The sequence below is a fragment of the Salmo trutta genome, chromosome 1 (genome assembly GCF_901001165.1).
Source record: "Salmo trutta chromosome 1, fSalTru1.1, whole genome shotgun sequence".
NCBI classification, from domain to species: domain Eukaryota; kingdom Metazoa; phylum Chordata; class Actinopteri; order Salmoniformes; family Salmonidae; genus Salmo; species Salmo trutta.
The window spans coordinates 65,858,452-65,880,745 of NC_042957.1; the positions used below are offsets into that span (position 1 = coordinate 65,858,452).

Here is a 22,294-nt window from a genome sequence, read left to right on the forward strand (position 1 = left end):
TGTTAGTGCTCTTAAGTCTAGAGCTTACGCAAGAGTGCTGATAAGGAATAAGAAGGGAGGAGGAGGGGTGAGGTGGATGAGGAGGGAGGTGGAGGAATGGGAGGAGGAGGTGGAGGTGAGGGGCGGAGGTGGGGTGAAGATAGTGGAGGGGGGAGTTGATAAGTTATTTTCTTGGATTGGTCCAGATAGCTAGGCAGAGAAATGCTACAAGATCATCAAACGATGAGACAAAATGCAAGAAATGTTCAGATATTGTTCGCTTACATTGATTACCGTTAAATGTAATACTCCATCATGACTTTTGGTTAAACTTCAAACATACTTGTCAGTACTTTGTATGGATAAAGAAATGCAATAAATCAATCAAAATTATTTCCCCATGACTGTTATTATGAATAGGATTATGAATACTAGTTGTGAAATGAATAGCTTACATTTCAATATACATTATGCAGTTAGAATATAGGGACAGAAACCATGCTTCTGCAGATAGAGCTATTGCCTAAATACAATAGAAGTACAGCATAGAGGCTATGTGTCACATCTTAAATGTATGTAGTTCTGTCCTTGTGCTGTTCTTGTCTATTAATGTTCTGTATTATTCATGTTTCATGTTTTGTGTGGACCCCAGGAAGAGTAGCTGCTGCTTTTACAACAGCTAATGGGGATCCTAATAAAATACCAAAATGATGAGTGTGTTATAGGACATATGGATAGACAAGCGGCCTCATTATATGACTGTCTATATAAGTTGTAATTCTACATAACTACTGAATTACCATCAATCCACTTGTATATCAGTGTAGGCTGCTGAGGGGAGGACGGCTCATAATAATGGTTGGCATGGAGCAAATGGAATGGCATCAAACACATGGAAACCCTGTGTTATATGTGTTTCATACCATTCCACTTATTCCACTCCATCCATTACCACGAGCCCGTCCCCCCCAATTAAGGTGCCACCAACCTCCTGTGTTGTATATGTAATGTGACTGAAACATATCTACATAATAATCAGAATAACATATTACGATAACAATCTTTTACATATACAGTGCCTTGCAAAAGTATTCATCCCCCTTGGCGTTTTCGTATTTTGTTGCATTACAACCTGTAATTTAAATTGATTTTTATTTGGATTTCATGTAATGGACATACACAAAATAGTCCAAATTGGTGAAGTGAAATGAAAAAAATTACTTGTTTCAAAAAATTCTAAAAAAAACAAAAACAGAAAAGTGGTGCGTGCATATGTATTCACCTCCTTTGCGATGAACCCCCTAAATAACATCTGGTGCAAACAATTACCTTCAGAAGTCACATAATTAATTCAATAACGTCCACCTGTGTGCAATCTTAGTGTCACATGATCTGTCACATGATCTCAGAATATTTACACCTGTTCTGAAAGGACTCAGAGTGTGCAACATACTAAGCAAGGGGCACCACCAAGCAAGCGGCACCATGAAGACCAAGGAGCTCTCCAAACAGGTCAGGGACAAAGTTGTGGAGAAGAACAGATCAGGGTTGGGTTATAAAAAAATATCAGAAACTTTGAACATCCCACGGAGCACCATTAAATCCATAAACATTTTTTTAAAGAAAATATGGCACCACAACAAACCTGCCAAGAAAGGGCCGCCCACCAAAACTCACAGACCAGGCAAGGAGGGCATTCATCAGAGAGGCAACAAAGAGACCAAAGTTAACCCTGAAGGAGCTGCAAAGCTCCACAGCAGAGATTGGAGTATCTGTCCGTAGGTTCACTTTATGCAGTACACTCTACGGAGCTGGGCTTTATGGAAGAGTGGCCAGAAAAAGCCATTGCTTAAATAAAAAAATAAGTAAACACATTTGGTGTTCGCCAAAAGGCATGTCTCCGGTCAGATGAGACTAACATTTAGCTTTTTGGCCATCAAGGAAAATGCTATGTCTGGCACAAACCCAACACCTCTCATCACCCCAAGAACACCATCCCCACAGTGAAGCATGGTGGTGGCAGCATCATGCTGTGGGGATGTTTTTCATTGGCAGGGACTGGGAAACTGGTCTGAATTGAAGGAATGATGGCGCTAAATACAGGGAAATTCTTGAGGAAAACCTGTTTCAGTCTTCCAGAGATTTGAGACTGGGATGAAGGTTCACCTTCCAGCAGGACAATGACACTAAGTGTCATTGTGTATGGAGACATACCCCAAGAGACTTGCAGCTGTAATTGCTGCAAAAGGTGACTCTACAAAGTATTGACTTGGGGGAGGGGGGGTGAATAGTTATGCACGCTCAAGTTTTCTGTTTTTTTGTCTTATTTCTTGTTTGTTTCACAAGAAAAAATATTATGCATCTTCAAAGTGGTAGTTGTTGTGTAAATCAAATGATACAACCCCCCCAAAAATCTATTTTAATTCCAGGTTGTAAGGCAACAAAATAGGAAAAATGCCAAGGGGGGTGAATACTTTCGCAAGCCACTGTACTTTTAGGTTATAGGTTTCATCTAGAGCTATGAGTTTTCCTGACCACCTTACGTATAAATAGAATCTGGAGGTTTTCCTGGCCATGTCACCAGGTTAGGAAAAACTCCTGGCCCTATTCATATGCCATCAAATAATGTTCATCCTACTTTTGAATACAAGGTCATAAAATATAAACCTCTAAATTATACCACCACATACCATAAATTATAATATAATGCCTTAATAAAATAAAGGTCAGGTGAGAAACATAATTTTCTGGGAAACAGCAAGGACCAAAACAATGGATATAGTGTTGGCTCAATGTTAAATGGTCTAATCATTTGACATTGATATTAACCTCATAACTTGTTGATCTTTCCTGATACTTGTTTGTCTTTCCGTCTTGGTGGGGGAGTTTTAGTGTATTGAATGTAATGACGAAATATGTAATCTTAGGCACAAATATTTCACTTCCTAGAAGGGTGAATTTCAAGTGATAGGATGAACGTTTTCCACCACACATCAAGAATGTGACTTGAGACTGAGGAGACTTTTCATTCCTGAAGTACATTTTGCCCTTCAATAAGACTGTAAGAATGGAAACAGCTTTAATAAAAAAATATATAATTTAAAAGTCACATTTTTCAACCAAATTTATATGAAACTGTGGGCACGTCTTCAAAGATTCATTTCAACAACTCAAAAAACAAATGTATTCATTCAAGATATTCTAACATAGCAGTCAAACTTAAAGGGGTAGTTCAGCAATTTTATATATTTAGATATGTCTTTCCTTTCCTTGAAAGCAGTGTATGGACAGCGAGCCAGCCCAAATAATTACCAACCTCAGAATTTCGGGATCAATTCCCCATCTCCCCCATTTAGCACTATATGTAGAAACTTGAAATTCACCCTCCTAGGTAGTGAAATATTTGTGCCTAAGATGACATATTTCGTAATCACAGTCAATAAACTACAACTCCCCCACCAATACAGAAATACATACAAGTATCAGGAGACAAATAAATAACGAGGTTAATATCAATGTCGAACGATTAGACCATTTAACATTGAGCCAATATGTAACATTTCCACCTGAAACTCAGTGTCTTACGTCAGATAGTGCGTCGATTCTGCCTGCACTGATGGGTTATGGGACAATCGTCGTGTGGGAGTGATGCCATCTGACGTAAGACAATGCCTGCAACTAAAACTAATTGCCAATTACATAACAGTAGTAGCAACGGAATAGAAGTCGTCGAGAATAAAACATACTTTTTAGAATTCTGCGTATTGCTACTATTAGCATTTTCGCCATAGCATTTAGCATTTTTTTGTCACTATACTACTTTCAAGGTATGTAAACAAATATCATTATGTGACATCGCTGAACTATCCCTTTTAAAATAAACTGTCCCATTGAAGGAAGACATTCAATTAAAAATAAGTAAATACCTTCAAACTCTTCACTTTTTGAACTAGAGTTGAAGTTTCTGATTCATACTTAAATGACCAGTTTCATTGATTTATCTGACAGTTAATCTTTAATAAAGTTGACAGGTAAGTTGACTGATAAAAATGCGGTTGTTAAAGCTTTACCTGAGCAGCACCTGTGGAGTGTGCCTCTTGTATAGTAACAGTACTTATCGACTACTATAAGGCTGAAGAGCCCCACCACTTGGACATGACCCCTGCTCAGAAACACCACGAGCCTGTCTGACAGGGGAACGTTGATAGTTAACTGGCACTTTGGGCTCCATTGGAAATGAATAGTCTAGCTCTGTTATTATGGGTTTTTCACGTAATTGAGAGAATGAAAACCCATATCCAAACAGTAAAGAAGAGTGATGTTTTGTATTTCTCTGGACATTTCTAGGTATTTTTCGTCAATCTGAAGTAGACCGACCGTTGCCTAGAAGACCAAGAAGGCAACTGTGCCACTAGCTGTCCTTCAACACCACCAAAGGGTGGCGCTCTGCTCTATAGTCTTAGACTAGACATTTTAGTAGGCTATACCCCCTTTATTAGAGGCAAGCACCACATCATATTTCCGAGTTTGCCTTATGTGCGAACCACCCTCTTCATTGACTGAACTGTTCATAGTTTTTTATGCATCAACCTAAACTACTCTTTCTGTTTTCTAAATTGGTTTCATCAGCCAAGTAGGCCTAGGCTTACACATCAAATGACCATCTAATTATAGAGCTGAGGCAAAAACAGCAATCATGTGTCAGACTAAACCAGACTTTTACACACCTGATTTTGTTCAAACAATCTTGAAAGGGAATGCAAATGAAATAGATGATGGACAGTCAGTGGATTATCCGTGCTGGCCGTTTCAATCTGTAGGTTGTTTTACTAGATAAGGTTGTGGATGAGATACGCCACATGCCCACACCACATCATGAAGAGAGGAGTGGGGGGAGGACCACATAGGGTCAGCTATAATAAATACCTTGAACGTCGGAATGGACCTGAACTCAGTGACCACGACCACAGTGGCAGATTACCGACAACTAACAGAGTTGAAGTCAATTTAATAAGACAATTAAAGTATTTAATAGATAATGTAATACAAATGTAAGTGTTAAAAAATGTTGTTATATCAATAGAATGATGGCTGTTACCATAAGGTAAGGACCCTGGGACTAAACACCTCCCTCTGCAACTGGATCCTTGACTTCCTGAAGGGCCGCCCCCAGGTGGTAAGGGTAGGCAACAACACGTCTGCCACGCTGATCCTCAACACTGGGGCCACTCAGGGCTGTGTACTTAGTCCCCTCCTGTACTCCCTGTTCACCCACAACAGCGTGGCCAAACACAACTCCAACACCATCATTAAGTTTGCTGACGACACAACAGCGGTCGGCCTGATTACCAACAACGATGAGACAGCCTATAGGGAGGAAGTCAGAGACCTGGTAGTGTGGTGCCAGGACAACAACCTCTCCCTCAATGTGAGCAAGACAAAGGCGCTGATCGTGGACTACAGGAAAAGGCGGGCCGAACAGGCCCCCATTAACATCGACGGGGCCGTAGTGGAGCGGGTCGAGAGTTTCAAGTTCCTTGGTGTCCACATTTCCAACGAACTATCATGGTCCAAACAAACCAAGACAGTCGTGAAGAGGGCACGACAACACCTTTTCCCCCTCAGGAGACTGAAAAGATTTGGCATGGGTCCCCAGATCCTCAAAAAGTTTTACAGCTGCACAATCGAGAGCATCCTGACCGGTTGCATCAACGCCTGGTATGGCAACTGCTCGGCATCTGACTGTAAGATTCTACAGAGGGCATTGCGTTTGGCCCAGTATATCACTGGGGACAAGCGTCTTGCCATCCAGGACCTATACACTAGGCGGTGTCAGAGGAAAGCCCAAAAGATTGTCAGAGACTCCACCAAGTCATAGACAGTTTTCTCTGCTACCGCACGGCACGCGGTACCAGAGCGCCAAGTCTAGGACCAAAAGGCTCCTTAACAGCTTCTACCCCCAAGCCATAAGACTGCTGAACAATTAATCAAATGGCCACCGGACTATTTACATGAACCCCCCCATCTACACATTACAAATACCCCCGCACATTGACTCCCCCTGTATACAGCTTCGTTATTGTTCTTTTATTGTGTTACTTTTTATTATTTTTTACTTTAGTTTATTTGGTAAATATTTTCTTAACTCTTGTTGAACTGCACTGTTGGTTAAGGGCTTGTCAGTAAGCATTTCACGGTAAGGTCTACATATGTTGTATTCGGCGCATGTGACAAATAAACTTTGATTTGATTTGTTATGCCCTTCCAGATGTTTTGTTGAGAGGTCAGGTTCTGTTGATTGACAGCTTATTTAAAAATATAAATCATTAAATCAAACCAAAATGTATTGGTCGCATACACAGATTTGCAGATGTTATCGTGGGAGCAGCGAAATTCTTCTGTTCCTAGCTCCAGCAGTGCAGTAATAACTAACAATAAAATATATAATAATAATAATTTTTAAAAGTAAAAAAAACAAACAAATATAATCTAAAAAGGAAAAAGAAGGAGAAAAACAAGACATTTAGAAATATCAGAGCGAGGAATGAGAGTCCGGAATACAAATAGTTGGTGTGACTAGACAGTATGGACAGTATATGAATAGAAAAGGTGTGTGCAGCAGTAGTTATATAGGATGAGCCTTGACTAGAATACAGAATATATATATATATATATAAAGGGTAAAACAGTATGTAAACATTATTAAAGTGACCAGTGTTCAATGACTCTACGAGTATAGGGCAGCTCTAGGGTGCAGGGTAGAGTACCTAGTGGTGTCCGGCTAGTGACAGTGTCCTAAGGGGCTAAGTCTCCCACAATGTGGAAATACATGATTTATATCATTTTCTGCATATTGCAATGCTTTTAAAATACAAATGGATGCATATGGGCATGCTATGTTTCTTGTCAGTCAATGAAGACATATGCACATTCCACACTCTCGTTCTGAGAAGGCATGTTATGCATGTCATGCAAATAGCCACAAGGGAGCAGCAGAACACTGGAAATGACAGCAGCCATTGAAGGCTCCAGGTATTACCCCCCAAGCATAGATCTCGTATCAGCTCACCATACTTACCTCAATCCGTACAACTGATGAATGACTGGTGGCAATTTCCATTGATTCCATCCATGGCCATATGAAACACCTCATGAAGTTCACATCAAGGGATCTGTTAGACTTATACACACATACTATTAACAGTAATTCAAGTTCAGTCATCACGTGGCATTCATATCACTGCACTGTAATAATACATTTGTTGTAACATAACATTTTAAAATCATTATAAGAACATTGTAATAACATATTGTATGGCCATAGTGCTCTTTATTTAATGAATTGAGTATGATTGTGTAAGCCTGACTGCCTAGTCACTGATTAGAAACAACATTGTTTCCATCATGTTGATTGAGCACATCCCTGGGTGGCCATAATGGCATTACCAATTTCAAAAAGCAAAAATGTCCATTGAGAAATAGTTTCACTGACCCCTACTGTAGCCAAGGTATTGTAAGCCTATTATGTGCTGCTGTTGAATCACATAGGTGGATAAGCCCTTTTAAACCTATAGTAAACATAGTAAACCGCGTGACAGTTAGAAAGCCATTAATGCATCGCAAACAATTCGCTTTACACACTGTTTTGTCCGTTTTTTTCCGTACTCATAATTGCCCATTATAAGTGTGTCACTTCGACAGGGTTGTTTTACCAAGGTATCACATGTCACTCACTAGTGGGCCATGTAGGCTAGCCTACAGTAGGGAAGTGAATTGCACTTCCTCCTTTTACACACCACTGTTCAGCACAGCGTTTGGGTTATAGGAGTAGCCCACAAAGTGAAAATGGAAAGAGCGAAAACTGAACGGGGCTGTGTCCTGTAATTGCCTATTCACTTTGTAAGAGGAAAAAACATTGCGGGGAATGACAATCGATTGTTATTAGAACGCTCCAACAACACCTATTCAGCGGCGACAGCAGAGTCAACGGAACATTTTCACAAATACCAATGGCAGCGACCTAGATCAACTTTTGGACTTGCTTTCTAAAAGGATCAACGAGGGGGCCTTGCAACTTTTTGAAACTTGTTGGATACGGTGGAGCAAGGACGCAAACATGAAGAAACAGTTTAATCGCATGAAACAGCTCGCCAACCAAACAGTTGGAAGGTAGGCAAAGTATTTTGGATAAATAAAAGTGTAGCCTACAATTATTTAGTGGGCTCAGGCTGCATTTTCTTTTGCAGTGTTGCATTCATTGCTGTCATTTATTTTGTCGGTGGTGTTACATTGTAGTTAGGCTACATTGTAGTTACATTGTAACTTTGTAGTTACAGTGTAGCCGCAGAGACAGGTTGGCAGTTGTAATTGTGGTGCATGACCAAACTGTCACTAACCATGTTATGATACATATCTCCGTATCACAAATCGTTCTCCTGACCATAGCCACCCTCTGAGTTTTATCTCATCTCAGTGGGCTGTGTCAGAAGTGTTGGGCCACATATGAGTGCTCAAGAATGGGTTTATACCAATTAAATGTGATAATATAAGAAAGATATGCCTAACATAAGAACTTTTACAATTAATAACTTTTATAACGAATACATGAATGTGTAATCAAAAAGCTTATAGTCACAACCTGATGTGGATATGATGTCTGAATAGTTTGCCTGACAAATGTTAACTTCTTAATGGTAGGCTACATGTGTCCTACATGGATTGATTTGTTAGGCCTACACGTGGTGTGGGAAGAAAGTAAAAATGGTGGTCTAACCAAATGGTGGTCTAACCATGATGTAATTAGTGTATTGTGGACAACCCCGCCCTGTGCAATTCGGTTCTGGACTTCCTGACGGGCTGCCCCCAGGTGATGAAGGTAGGAAACAACATCTCCACTTCGCTGATCCTCAACACTGGGGCCCCACAAGGGTGCGTGCTCAGCCCCCTCCTGTACTCACTGTTCACCAATGACTGCGTGGCCATGCACGCCTACAACTCAATCATCAAGTTTGCAGACGACACAACAGTAGTGGGTTTGATTAGCCGCAACAGAGCCTCTTCAATCTCAGGAGGCTAAAGAAATGTGGCTTGTCACCTAAACCCTCACAAACTTTTACAGATGCACAATTGAGAGCATCCTGTTGGGCTGTATCACCGCCTGGTACGGCAACTGCACCGTCCACAACTGCAAGGCTCTCCAGAGGGTGGTGCGGTCTGCACAACGCACCACTGGGGGCGAACTACCTGCCCTTCATGACACCTACAACACCCAATGTCACAGGAAGGCCAAAAAGATCATCAAAGACAACAACCACCCAAGCCACTGCCTGTTCACCCCGCTACCATCCAGAAGGCGAGGTCAGTACAGGTTCATTAAAGCTGGGACCGAGAGACTGAAAAACAGCTTCTATCTCAAGACCATCAGATTGTTAAACAGCCATCACTAACTGCCTACAAACAGACTTGAAATCATTGGCCACTTTAATAACTGGATCACTAGTCACTTTAATAATGTTTACGTATCTTGCATTACTCATCTCATATGTACATACTGTATTTTATACCATCTATTGCATCTTGCCTATGCCGCTCTGTCATTGCTCATCCATATATTTATATGTGCATATTGTTATTTCATTCCTTTGCTTAGATTTGTGTGTATTAGGTAGTCGTTGTGGAATTGTTAGATTACTTGTTAGATATTACTGCACTGTCAGAACTAGAAGCACAAGCATTTTGCTACACTCATTAACATCTGCTAACCATGTGTATGTGACCAATAAAATGTGATTTGATTTGTATATAGCTAGTGTGCTATGATGGAAAAACACTGACTGTTATATGTTTATAGCCAACTCCCATGTAAAGGGGGAATCCCCATCCATCCAACCAGGCACTGTGCAGCCCCCATCCCACACTGCTTCCTCACTGTGCCCCCTCTCCCTCTGACCCTACAGGGGTTGCCCTCAGGCGCTCAACACCACTGTTCTCCCTCAGTCTCTGCTGATGTCCACTGAGCTAACACCACTGTTGTCCCTCAGTCTCTGCTGATGTCCACTGAGCTAACACCACTGTTGTCCCTCAGTCTCTGCTGATGTCCACTGATCTAACACCACTGTTGTCCCTCAGTCTCTGCTGATGTCCACTGATCTAACACCACTGTTGTCCCTCAGTCTCTGCTGATGTCCACTGATCTAACACCACTGTTATCCCTCAGTCTCTGCTGATGTCCACTGATCTAACACTACTGTTGTCCCTCAGTCTCTGCTGATGTCCACTGAGCTAGCACCACTGTTGTCCCTCAATCTCTGCTGATGTCCACTGAGCTAGCACCACTGTTGTCCCTCAGTTTCTGCTGATGTCCACTGAGCTAACACCACTGTTGTCCCTCAGCTCAGTGGACATCAGCAGAGATTGAGGGACAACAGTGGTGTTAGCTCAGTGGACATCAGCAGAGACTGAGGGACAACAGTGGTGTTAGCTCAGTGGACATCAGCAGAGATTGAGGGACAACAGTGGTGTTAGCTCAGTGGACATCAGCAGAAACTGAGGGACAACAGTGGGGCTAGCTCAGTGGACATCAGCAGAAACTGAGGGACAACAGTGGTGTTAGCTCAGTGGACATCAGCAGAGACTAACACCACTGTTGTCCCTCAATCTCTGCTGATGTCCACTGAGCTAACACCACTGTTGTCCCTCAATCTCTGCTGATGTCCACTGAGCTAACACCACTGTTGTCCCTCAGTCTCTGCTGATGTCCACTGAGCTAACACCACTGTTGTCCCTCAGTCTCTGCTGATGTCCACTGAGCTAGCACCACTGTTGTCCCTCAGTCTCTGCTGATGTCCACTGAGCAACAGTATTATCACATTAGGAAAGTCTATCGACCATAAGTACTGCACACTATATCCTCCAGTAGTACATCCTCTAGAATAACTATTAAAGCTCTAATGGATGAGTGCTTCACACTATATCCTCCAGTAGTACATCCTCTAGAATAACTATTAAAGCTCTAATGGATGAGTGCTTCACACTATACCCTCCAGTAGTACATCCTCTAGAATAACTATTGAAGCTCTAATGGATGAGTGCTTCACACTATATCCTCCAGTAGTACATCCTCTAGAATAACTAGTAAAGCTCTAATGGATGAGTGCTTCACACTGGTAGCCTACAGTGCACATGTGTAAAACTCATTCCACGAAGGGCCAAGTGTCTGGATTGAAGAGTTAAGGTTTCTGGTTAGTAAGACAATCCCCTCTGGTTATCTAGGGCTTAATTGAAAGGAAAATCAAAAACCAGCAGAGACTAGGCCCTCCATGCAATGAGTTTGACAGCCCTGTTATAGTGGATGATGGAGTTTACTTTCCCCCTCATAATGTAAAGTGTTATATAAATACAATCCATTATCATTAAGTCGGTTTATTATCATTAGGAATAGAATAACTTTACCCTGTCTGTAATAGTCATTAGAGTTTAAGTAAGAGGCCTTGATTGCCTATCCAGTCTTTTCCATATATTGGGACATAGCTGTAAACACAGCTGGGCAGGCTGACAGCTAGAGAGGATGCGTTCCAAATGGCATCCTATTCATAGTGCCTGTTTGACCAGGCCCCATAGGGCTCTTATCAAAAGTAGTGTACTATAAGATCACTTTATTGGTCAATTAACCACATGGTCCAACCGAAACTTGACCTCTGCCTTTAACCCAACCCCTCCGAAAGAGACGCATACATACACAGGTATATACATATATACTGTACACACATACACACATACATACATACATACATACATACATACATACATACATACATACATACACACACACACACACACACACACACACACACACACACAGGTGTATTCATACATACATACATACATACATACATACATACATACATACATACATACATGCATACACAGGTATATACATTCATACATACATACACTACCGGTCAAAAGTTTTAAAACACCTACTCATTCAAGGGTTTTTCTTTATTTTTACTATTTTCTAAATTGTAGAATAATAGTGAAGACCTCAACTATGAAATAACACATATGGAATCATGTAGTAACCAAAAAAAGTGTTAAACAATCAAAATATATTTTATATTTGAGATTCTTTAACTAGCCACCCTTTGCCTTGATGACAGCTTTGTACACTCTTGGCATTCTCTCAATCAGCTTCATGAGATAGTCACCTGGAATGCATTTCAATTAACAGGTGTTCCTTCTGAAAATGTAATTTGTAGAATTTCTTTCCTTTGAGCCAATCAGTTGTGTTATGACAAGGTCAGGGTGTTATACAGAAGATAGCCCTATTTGGTAAAAGACCAAGTCCATATTATGGCAAGAACAGCTCAAATAAGCAAAGAAAAACAACAGTCCATTATTACTTGAGGAACATTTCAAGAACTTTGATAGTTTCTTCAAGTGCAGTCACAAAAACTATCAAGTACTATGATGAAACAGTCACTCATGAGGACCGCCACAGGAAAGGAAGACACAAAGTTACCTCTGCTGCAAAGGATAAGTTCATTAGAGTTACCAGCCTCAGAAATTACATCCCAAATAAATGCTTCACAGAGTTCAAGTAACAGACATATCTCAACATTAACTGTTCAGAGGAGACTACGTGAATCAGGCCTTCATGGTCGATTTGCTGCAAAGAAACCACTACTAAAGGACACCAATAATATGAACTTGCTTGGGCCAAGAAACACGAGCAATGGACTGTGGAAATTTGTCCTTTGGTCTGGTGTCCAGATTTGAGAGTTTTGGTTCCAACCGCCGTGTCTTTGTGAGACATGGTGTGGGTGAACAGATGATCTCTGCATGTGTATTTCCCACCGTAAAGCTTGGAGGAGGAGGTGTTATGGCGTGGGGGTGCTTTGCTGGTGACACTGTCAGTGATTTATTTAGAATTCAAGGCACACTTAACCAGCATGGCAACCACAGCATTCTGCAGCGATACGCCATCCCATCTGGTTTGGGCTTAGTGGGACTATCATTTGTTTTTCAACAGGACAATGACCCAACACACCTCCAGGCTGTGTAAGGGCTATTTGACCAAGAAGGAGAGTGATGGAGTGCATCAATGACCTGGCCTCCACAGTCCCCCGACCTCAACCAAATTGAGATGGTTTGAGATGAGTCGGACCGCTGTGTGAAGGAAAATCAGCCAACAAGTGCTCAGCATATGTGGGAACTCCTTCAAGACTGTTGGAAAAGCATTCCAAGTGAATCTGGTTGAGAAACTGCCAAGAGTGTGCAAAGCTGTCATCAAGGCAAAGGGTGGCTATTCGAAGAATCTCAAATATAAAATATGTTTTGATTTGTTTAACACTTTTTGATTACTACATGATGCCATATGTGTTATTTCATAGTTTTGATGTCTTCACTATTATTCCACAATGAAGAAAATTGTAAAAATAAAGAAAAATATTTTGAATGAGTAGGTGTTCTAAAACTTTTGACCGGTAGTGTACATACATACACACATACTGTACATACATACATACATACATTTGAAGTCGGAAGTTTACATACGCCTTAGCCAAATACATTTAAACTCAGTTTTTCACAATTCCTGACATTTAATCCTAGTAAAAATTCCCTGTCTTAGGTCAGTTAGGATCACCACTTTATTGTAAGAATGTGAAATGTCAGAATAATAGTAGAGAGAATGATTCATTTAAGCTTTTATTTCATTCATCACATTCCCAGTGGGTCAGAAGTTAACATACACTCAATTAGTATTTGGTAGCATTGCCTTTAAATTATTTAACTTGGGTCAAACGTTTCAGGTAGCCTTCCACAAGCTTCTCACAATAAATTGGGTGAATTTTGGTCCATTCCTCCTGACAGAGCTGGCGTAACTGAGTCAGGTTTGTAGGCCTCCTTGCTTGCACATGCTTTTTCAGTTCTGCCCACACATTTTCTATAGGATTGAGGTCAGGGCTTTGTAATGGCCACTCCAATACCTTGACTTTGTTGTCCTTAAGCCATTTTGCCACAACTTTGGATGTATGCTTGGGGTCATTGTCCATTTAGAAGACCCATTTGCGACCAAGCTTTAACTTCCTGACTGATGTCTTGAGATGTTGCTTTAATATATCCACATACTTTTCCTTTCTCATGGCCATCTATTTTGTGAAGTGCACCAGTCCCTCCTGCAACAAATCACCCCCACAACATGATGCTGCCATCCTTGTGCTTCACGGTTGGGATGGTGTTCTTTGGCTTGCAAGCCTCCCCTTTTTTCCTCCAAACATAACGATGGTCATTATGGCCAAACAGTTCTATTTTTGTTTCATCAGACCAGAGGACATTTCTCCAAAAAGTACGATCTTTGTACTTTTCAGTTGCAAACCGTAGTCTGGCTTTTTAATGGCGGTTTTGGAGCAGTGGCTTCTTTCTTGCTGAGCGGCCTTTCAGGTTATGTCGATATAGAACTCATTTTACTGTGGATATAGATACTTTTGTACCTGTTTCCTCCAGCATCTTCTCAATGTCTTTTGCTGTTGTTCTGAGATTGATTTTCACTTTTCGCACCAAAGTACATTTATCTCTAGGAGACAGAATGCGTCTCCTTCCTGAGCGGTATGACGGCTGCGTGGTCCTATGGTGTTTATACTTGCGTACTATTGTTTGTACAGTTGAACGTGGTACCTTCAGGCATTTGGAGGTCTTGGTTGATTTCTTATGATTTTCCCATGATGTCAAGCAAAGAGGCACTGAGTTTGAAGGTAGGCCTTGAAATACATCCACAGGTACACCTCCAATTGACTCAAATTATGTCAATTAGCCTATCAGAAGCTTCTAAAGCCATGACATAATTTTCTGGAATTTTCCAAGCTGTTTAAAGGCACACTCAACTTAGTGTATGTAAACCTCTGACCCACTGGAATTGTGATACAGTGAATTATAAGTGAAATAATCTGTCTGCAAACAATTGTTGGAAAAATTACTTGTGTCATGCACAAAGTAGATGTCCTAACCGACTTGCCAAAACTATAGTTTGTTAACAAGAACTTTGTGGAGTGGTTGAAAAATGAGTTTTAATGACTCCAACCTAAGTGTATGTAAACTTCCGACTTCAACTGTACATAAAGTGAATAGGCTGTAATTTGGGATACACACAGTGTAGACCGACATGTGCATGCTGCCACCTGCTTTTGGCAGAACTACTACTCTACTCCACTCTCACATTCCTGTGGGCCTGCTGCCAGTGGGACTGCCTGGTAGGCCTACCAAACAAAAGGCTTTTCACAAAAACAGTTGGCTGAACACAGGAGTTGCATGAGGAGTGATTTATGCAGGAGTTTGTTGTGAACTCTGAGTATCTATGAGTATCACAAACTAATAGGAATGAACATCTCAAACTAAAAGTAGTTTTGATGAGAGTGGTGAAGAGAAACAGTTTGATCAATGCAGAAAGTGTGTATTACGCATACCTACAGGTAATATAGTGACCAGGGAAACACAACTCAAAGTAAATCTAATACATTTTACTCCTAACTTTTAACCCTAACTTTTAGTCCTAACCTTTTCCAGAAAACAAAAATGCTTTTTCTGGAGTCGATGGGGACTATGTGGAGGGTGGTGTACTAATGGTGTAATGATTCATATCAATCTTCCCTCCGTATGTCACCACCCTGGTGATGAGGGCCTCTCTGTCTGTCTCCGGAAAGGACTGGCGGGCCAGGCTGGGGCATGGGGAGGTTTTGTCGAGTAAGCTTTTCCATGCTTGGTCAGCCAGGAGACAGCATGGTGCTGTGGACGTCACTGAGCTACACTATCGTAAATTAAAAAGGAGGAAGTTTGGGTTTAGTCATACTGTAGTCTCGTTCCCAGCCCTGTGTCTTCATAGTAACACCATAACCCTGCCAAGCAAGGCTAAAGTCTGGACCAGTAATACTCTTTTGGTAGTCAATTCTAGTCCTAGTAGGTTCAATAGTAGTGTGTTTATTGAAGTGATTATACCCTTGAAGCCGGTGTTTGTGGGATATATTGGCACGTTAGCAAACCGTGTCAATATATCCTCCAAACACCGGCATTGAGGGCATTATCACTTCTATACAATGGGTTACCAACGTATTCAAATAATTATGGACATATTTTCATCCCCCAAAATATTTTTTATGAATTTATTCGTACTATTTCATCCTTCCACGAGATATAATCCTGACACAAATCTAAGTTTGCTGGTTGTTTGTTCTATAGGTTTGGTTGCCAGAGACACGACCCAGTCGCTAAGTCTTTTTGTACTGTATCTATGCACGCGACCCAGTCGCTAAGTCTTTTTGTACTGTATCTATGTACGCGACCCAGTCGCTAAGTCTTTTTGTACTGTATCTATGTACGCGACCCAGTCGCTAAGTCTTTTTGTACTGTATCTATGTACGCGACCCAGTCGCTAAGTCTTTTTGTACTGTATCTATGTACGCGACCCAGTCGTTCATTCTAAATGTTCCAAATGCAAACGTTCTTATCCCTTGATTGCTAGCTAACCAACTACGGCTAATTTACAGTCATGGCAAACAGTGCAACCAGAATAATAGCAAATTAGCTGCATTTGCATTTGTTTAAGCTGTTTTCCAGTGAAATTTATTTGGATACAGCCATAAAATGAGTTAATCTAGGTCCAAAATGCTCCTAAACAGCTTCTACCCCCAAGCCATAAGACTGCTGAACAAGTAATCAAATGGCCATCCCCCCTTTATTTTTACACAGCTGCTACTCGCTGTTTATTATGTATGCATAGTCACTTTACCCCTACCTACATGTACAAATGACCTCGACTAACCTGTACCCCCGCACGTTGACTCAGTACCGGTACCCCTTGTATATATCCTTGGTATTGTTATTTTTTTGTGTTACTTTTAATTAAATTTTTTACATTAGTTTATTTAGTAAATATTTTCTTGAACTGCATTGTTGGTTAAGTGCTTGTAAGTAAGCATTTCACGGTAAGGTCTTCACCTGTTTTATTCGGCGGATGTGACAGATAAAATTTGATACACGATTTCGCCTGGCATAGAAAATGTGTTCTCTCATCAGGACACTGATGTTCAGAGGAGCTAGCCAACAACACAGCTAACACAATCGCAAACTAGGTGCATTTAGTCTGTTTATCTGTATCCTTTTGACATTTCTTTGTATATAGCCATAAAAATGATGCCAGCTGATTCATAATTTCGACTGGCTGAGGAAAGCTGTCTGCCTGTCTGTCTCGTCCTGACTTCCGACACGTTCATTACTATGGGACAGCTGGAGATCAAATTTCAATATTGAAATAATGTTGCAAATGTCGGAGAGAGAGACAGCAAGGTTTATACAAATCTCCGCTGTTGAAAACCAAATGCTAGTCTAAAAGAAATGTGAGATAATATCTTGATGCTTTTTATAGTGGAAATCAAGTTTATAAAGTGCCTGGATGGGCTGATGAGACAGAGGATTGCGCAGGGAGATGGAACAGAGTAAATGAGCATTTCATTGTCATAGTTTATCCGATGGTAATTTGTGGAATAGACACCTGCCGGAATGTGGTTTTATCCAATCAGCATCCCTGAATTAGACCTACCGGTTGTATAATGATTCATACTGTAGACTCACTTCCAACTCTGTGTCTTCATAGTAATGTTATACGCCTTACAACTGAGGCTAGTCATTCTGTCCTGGTACTGTAGTTATAAAGCTAGTCATACTGTTCTGGTACTGTAGTTATACAGCTAGTCATACTGTTCTGGTACTGTAGTTATACAGCTAGTCATTCTGTCCTGGTACTGTAGCTATATAGCTAGTCATTCTGTTCTGGTACTGTAGTTATGAAGCTAGTCATACTGTTCAGGTACTGTAGTTATACAGCTAGTCATTCTGTCCTGGTACTCTAGCTATATAGCTAGTCATTCTGTTCTGGTACTGTAGTTATGAAGCTAGTCATACTGTTCTGGTACTGTAGTTATAAAGCTAGTCATTCTGGTACTGTAGTTATATAGCTAGTCATACTGTTCTGGTACTGTAGTTATAAAGCTAGTCATACTGCTCTGGTACTGTAGTTATAAAGCTAGTCATACTGTTCTGGTACTGTAGTTATAAAGCTAGTCATACTGTTCTGGTACTGTAGTTATATAGCTAGTCATACTGTTCTGGTACTGTAGTTATAAAGCTAGTTATTCTGGTACTGTAGTTATGAAGCTAGTCATTCTGGTACTGTAGTTATATAGCTAGTCATTCTGTCCTGGTACTGTAGTTATAAAGCTAGTCATTCTGGTACTGTAGTTAAGAAGCTAGTCATTCTGGTACTGTAGTTAAGAAGCTAGTCATTCTGGTACTGTAGTTATATAGCTAGTCATTCTGTCCTGGTACTGTAGTTATATAGCTAGTCATTCTGTTCTGGTACTGTAGTTATAAAGCTAGTCATTCTGTTCTGGTACTGTAGTTATAAAGCTAGTCATTCTGTTCTGGTACTGTAGTTATAAAGCTAGTCATTCTGGTACTGTAGTTATAAAGCTAGTCATTCTGGTACTGTAGTTATAAAGCTAGTCATTCTGTTCTGGTACTGTAGTTATATAGCTAGTCATTCTGTTCTGGTACTGTAGTTATATAGCTAGTCATTCTGTTCTGGTACTGTAGTTATATAGCTAGTCATTCTGTTCTGGTACTGTAGTTATATAGCTAATCATTCTGTTCTGGTACTGTAGTTATATAGCTATTCATTCTGTTCTGGTACTGTAGTTAAAAAGCTAGTCATACTGTTCTGGTACTGTAGTTATGAAGCTAGTCATACTGTTCTGGTACTGTAGTTATGAAGCTAGTCATACTGTTCTGGTACTGTAGTTATATAGCTAGTCGTTCTGGTACTGTTGTTATAAAGCTAGTCATTCTGGTACTGTAGTTATAAAGCTAGTCATTCTCTTCTGGTACTGTAGTTATAAAGCTAGTCATTCTCTTCTGGTACTGTATTTAGAAGGATTACTTTATCCTATCCCAGGTATTCCTTAAAGAGGTGGGGTTTCAGGTGTCTCCGGAAGGTGGTGATTGAGTCCGCTGTCCTGGCGTTGTGAAGGAGCTTGTTCCACCATTGCCAGAGCAGCAAACAGTTTTGACTGGGCTGAGCGGGAACTGTGCTTCCGCAGAGGTAGGGAGGCGAGCAGGCCAGAGGTGGATGAACGCAGTGCCCTTCTTTGGGTGTAGGGACTGATCAGAGCCTGACGGTACGGAGGTGCCGTTCCCTTCACAGCTCCGTAGGCAAGCACCATGGTCTTGTAGCAGATGCAAGCTTCAACTGGAAGCCAGTGGAGTGTGCGGAGGAGCGGGGTGACGTGAGAGAACTTGGGAAGGTTGAACACCAGACGGGCTGCGGCGTTCTGGATGAGTTGTAAGGGTTTAATGGCACAGGCAGGGAGCCCCGCCAGCAGCGAGTTGTAGTAATCCAGACGGGAGATGACAAATGCCTGGATTAGTACCTGCGCCGCCTCCTGTGTAAGGCAGGGTCGTACTCTGCGAATGTTGTAGAGCATGAACCTACAGGATCGGGTCACCGCCTTGATGTTAGCGGAGAACGACAGGGTGTTGTCCAGGGTCACACCAAGGCTCTTAGCACTCTGGGAGGAGGACACAATGGAGTTGTCAAACGTGATGGCGAGATCATGGAACGGGCAGTCCTTCCCCGGGAGGAAGAGCAGCTCTATCTTGCCAAGGTTCAGCTTGAGGTGGTGATCCGTCATCCACACTGATATGTCTGCCAGACATGCAGAGATGCGATTCGCCACCTGGTTATCAGAAGGGGGAAAGGAGAAGATTAATTGTGTGTCGTCTGCGTAGCAATGATAGGAGAGACCATGTGAGAATATGACAGAGCCAAGTGACTTGGTGTATAGCGAGAATAGGAGAGGGCCTAGAACTGAGCCCTGGGGGACACCAGTGGTGAGAGCACGTGGTGCGGAGATGGATTCTCGCCACGCCACCTGGTAGGAGCGACCTGTCAGGTAGGACGCAATCCAAGAGTGAGCCGCGCCGGAGATGCCCAACTCGGGGAGGGTTGGGCATTCTCTTCTGGTACTGTAGTTATAAAGCTAGTCATTGTGTTCTGGTACTGTAGTTATATAGCTAGTCATTCTGTTCTGGTACTGTAGTTATATAGCTAGTCATTCTGTTCTGGTACTGTAGTTATAAAGCTAGTCATTCTTGTACTGTAGTTATATAGCTAGTCATTCTGTTCTGGTACTGTAGTTATAAAGCTAGTCATTCTTGTACTGTACTTATAAAGCTAGTCATTCTGTTCTGGTACTGTAGTTATAAAGCTAGTCATTCTTGTACTGTAGTTATAAAGCTAGTCATTCTGTTCTGGTACTGTAGTTATAAAGCTAGTCATTCTTGTACTGTAGTTATAAAGCTAGTCATTCTGTTCTGGTACTGTAGTTATAAAGCTTGTCATTCTGTTCTGGTACTGTAGTTATAAAGCTAGTCATTCTTGTACTGTAGTTATAAAGCTAGTCATTCTTGTACTGTAGTTATAAAGCTAGTCATTCTGTTCTGGTACTGTAGTTATAAAGCTAGTCATTCTGTTCTGGTACTGTAGTTATAAAGCTAGTCATTCTGTTCTGGTACTGTAGTTATAAAGCTAGTCATTCTGTTCTGGTACTGTAGTTATAAAGCTAGTCATTCTGGTACTGTAGTTATATAGCTAGTCATTCTGGTACTGTAGTTATAAAGCTAGTCATTCTGGTACTGTAGTTATAAAGCTAGTCATTCGGTTCTGGTACTGTAGTTATATAGCTAGTCATTCTGGGGGGTGGGGGGGTTGGAAGATTGGTTTAAAACTCGACACACCAGAAGTCCATTGCTGTCGGGGTCGGCAACAGGCGGCCCGCCGGCCAAAACCGGCCTGCGAGTGATTCATTTTATTTTAATTTTATTTGAGTATAAAAAGACTGTAAAATCACCAAGAATTCAGCTTAAAATTTGTTTAATTTAGGAATTAAGTTCCTAAGAGACATACGTGATTGGGTCTCAATGTAATTCAAGGTATGAAATGATTGTTAAAAACATCGGCCCATAGATGAGTATACCAGTATTAATTTAGGCTTGATTAGTTTTACTATAGATATGTTCACATAACACTGAACGAAGACTTTTGAAGTGTTCCACTGTCGTTTTCCAGTGAATGAATTAGGGTCTTTCTATTTCACCAGAGTGGTAAAGCTGTAGAACACCTCCTTCACTGTGCCTATGGTCTGGTGAAAAACTGCTGGAATACTCATCATGTCTGGGATACAGTAAATCAAAGATTGTAATGTAGTTTGCAGACCTAAGTCAATGGGAGGTCACTGCGTGTGTGTGTGTGCTTGCGTGTAGAGGGGTGTATGTGTTTTGTGTGTGCGTGTGAGTAGCCTACAAGTGTGTGTTTTTGTGTGTGTATTTGAGCACACTCGTGTATGTGTTTATATTTAATATATATTTGTATGTATGCATGTGATTGGTGTGTGTGTGTGTGTGTGTGTGTGTGTGTGGAGGGGGGTTTACTTGTGTGTGTGTGTGTGTGTACACCAGTGCATGTCTGTTTTATATTTATCTGTGTATGTGGTGAGCCTATTTGTGTTACAGGTTAGCATAGTGAGCATCAGCAGTTATTTCCTACACTTGTCGAACTGCAGCAGTATGTTTCTGGCTAATGTGGTCAGTCTGTTTTGCATTCCTTTCCTCCATATCTTAATTTCTGTTACCGAGCTTAAAGTATGTGTAGTATACTGCAATAATAACACTGTTGCTATGTATTAGCTCTGAGGACATAGCAGCTGTGAGAGACAGTACTGCATCACCAAATATGTAGACCACAGTGTAAAGTTGTTGAATATGTAGACCATAGTGTAAAGGTGTTTAATATGTAGACCACAGTGTAAAGGTGTTGAATATGTAGACCACAGTGTAAAGGTGTTGAATATGTAGACCACAGTGTAAAAAAGGTGTTGAATATGTAGACCACAGTGTAAAGGTGTTGAATATGTAGACCACAGTGTAAAGGTGTTGAATATGTAGACCACAGTGTAAAGAGGTGTTGAATATGTAGACCACAGTGTAAAGGTGTTGAATATGTAGACCACAGTGTAAACAGGTGTTGAATATGTAGACCACAGTGTAAACAGGTGTTGAATATGTAGACCACAGTGTAAACAGGTGTTGAATATGTAGACCACAGTGTAGAGGTGTTGAATATGTAGACCACAGTGTAAAGGTGTTGAATATGTAGACCACAGTGTAAAGGTGTTGAATATGTAGACCACAGTGTAAAGGTGTTGAATATGTA

At 41.1% G+C, this 22,294-nt stretch overlaps 1 protein-coding gene across 4 annotated transcripts in view; it reads left to right on the forward strand.

The window, feature by feature from the left end:
- The first annotated feature begins 7,742 nt into the window (after window positions 1–7,742).
- Window positions 7,743–22,294, forward strand: part of LOC115205495 (rho GTPase-activating protein 17) — a 47,476-nt gene continuing 32,924 nt past the window's right edge. For 3 of the 4 annotated variants that reach the window (XM_029771541.1, XM_029771530.1, XM_029771551.1), the window contains exon 1: window positions 7,743–8,148. In XM_029771541.1, the coding sequence (XP_029627401.1) occupies window positions 8,096–8,148 (53 nt within the window). In that variant the 5' untranslated portion in view covers window positions 7,743–8,095. The remainder of the gene's footprint in view (window positions 8,149–22,294) is intronic. The other variant, XM_029771558.1, reaches the window with a different exon arrangement.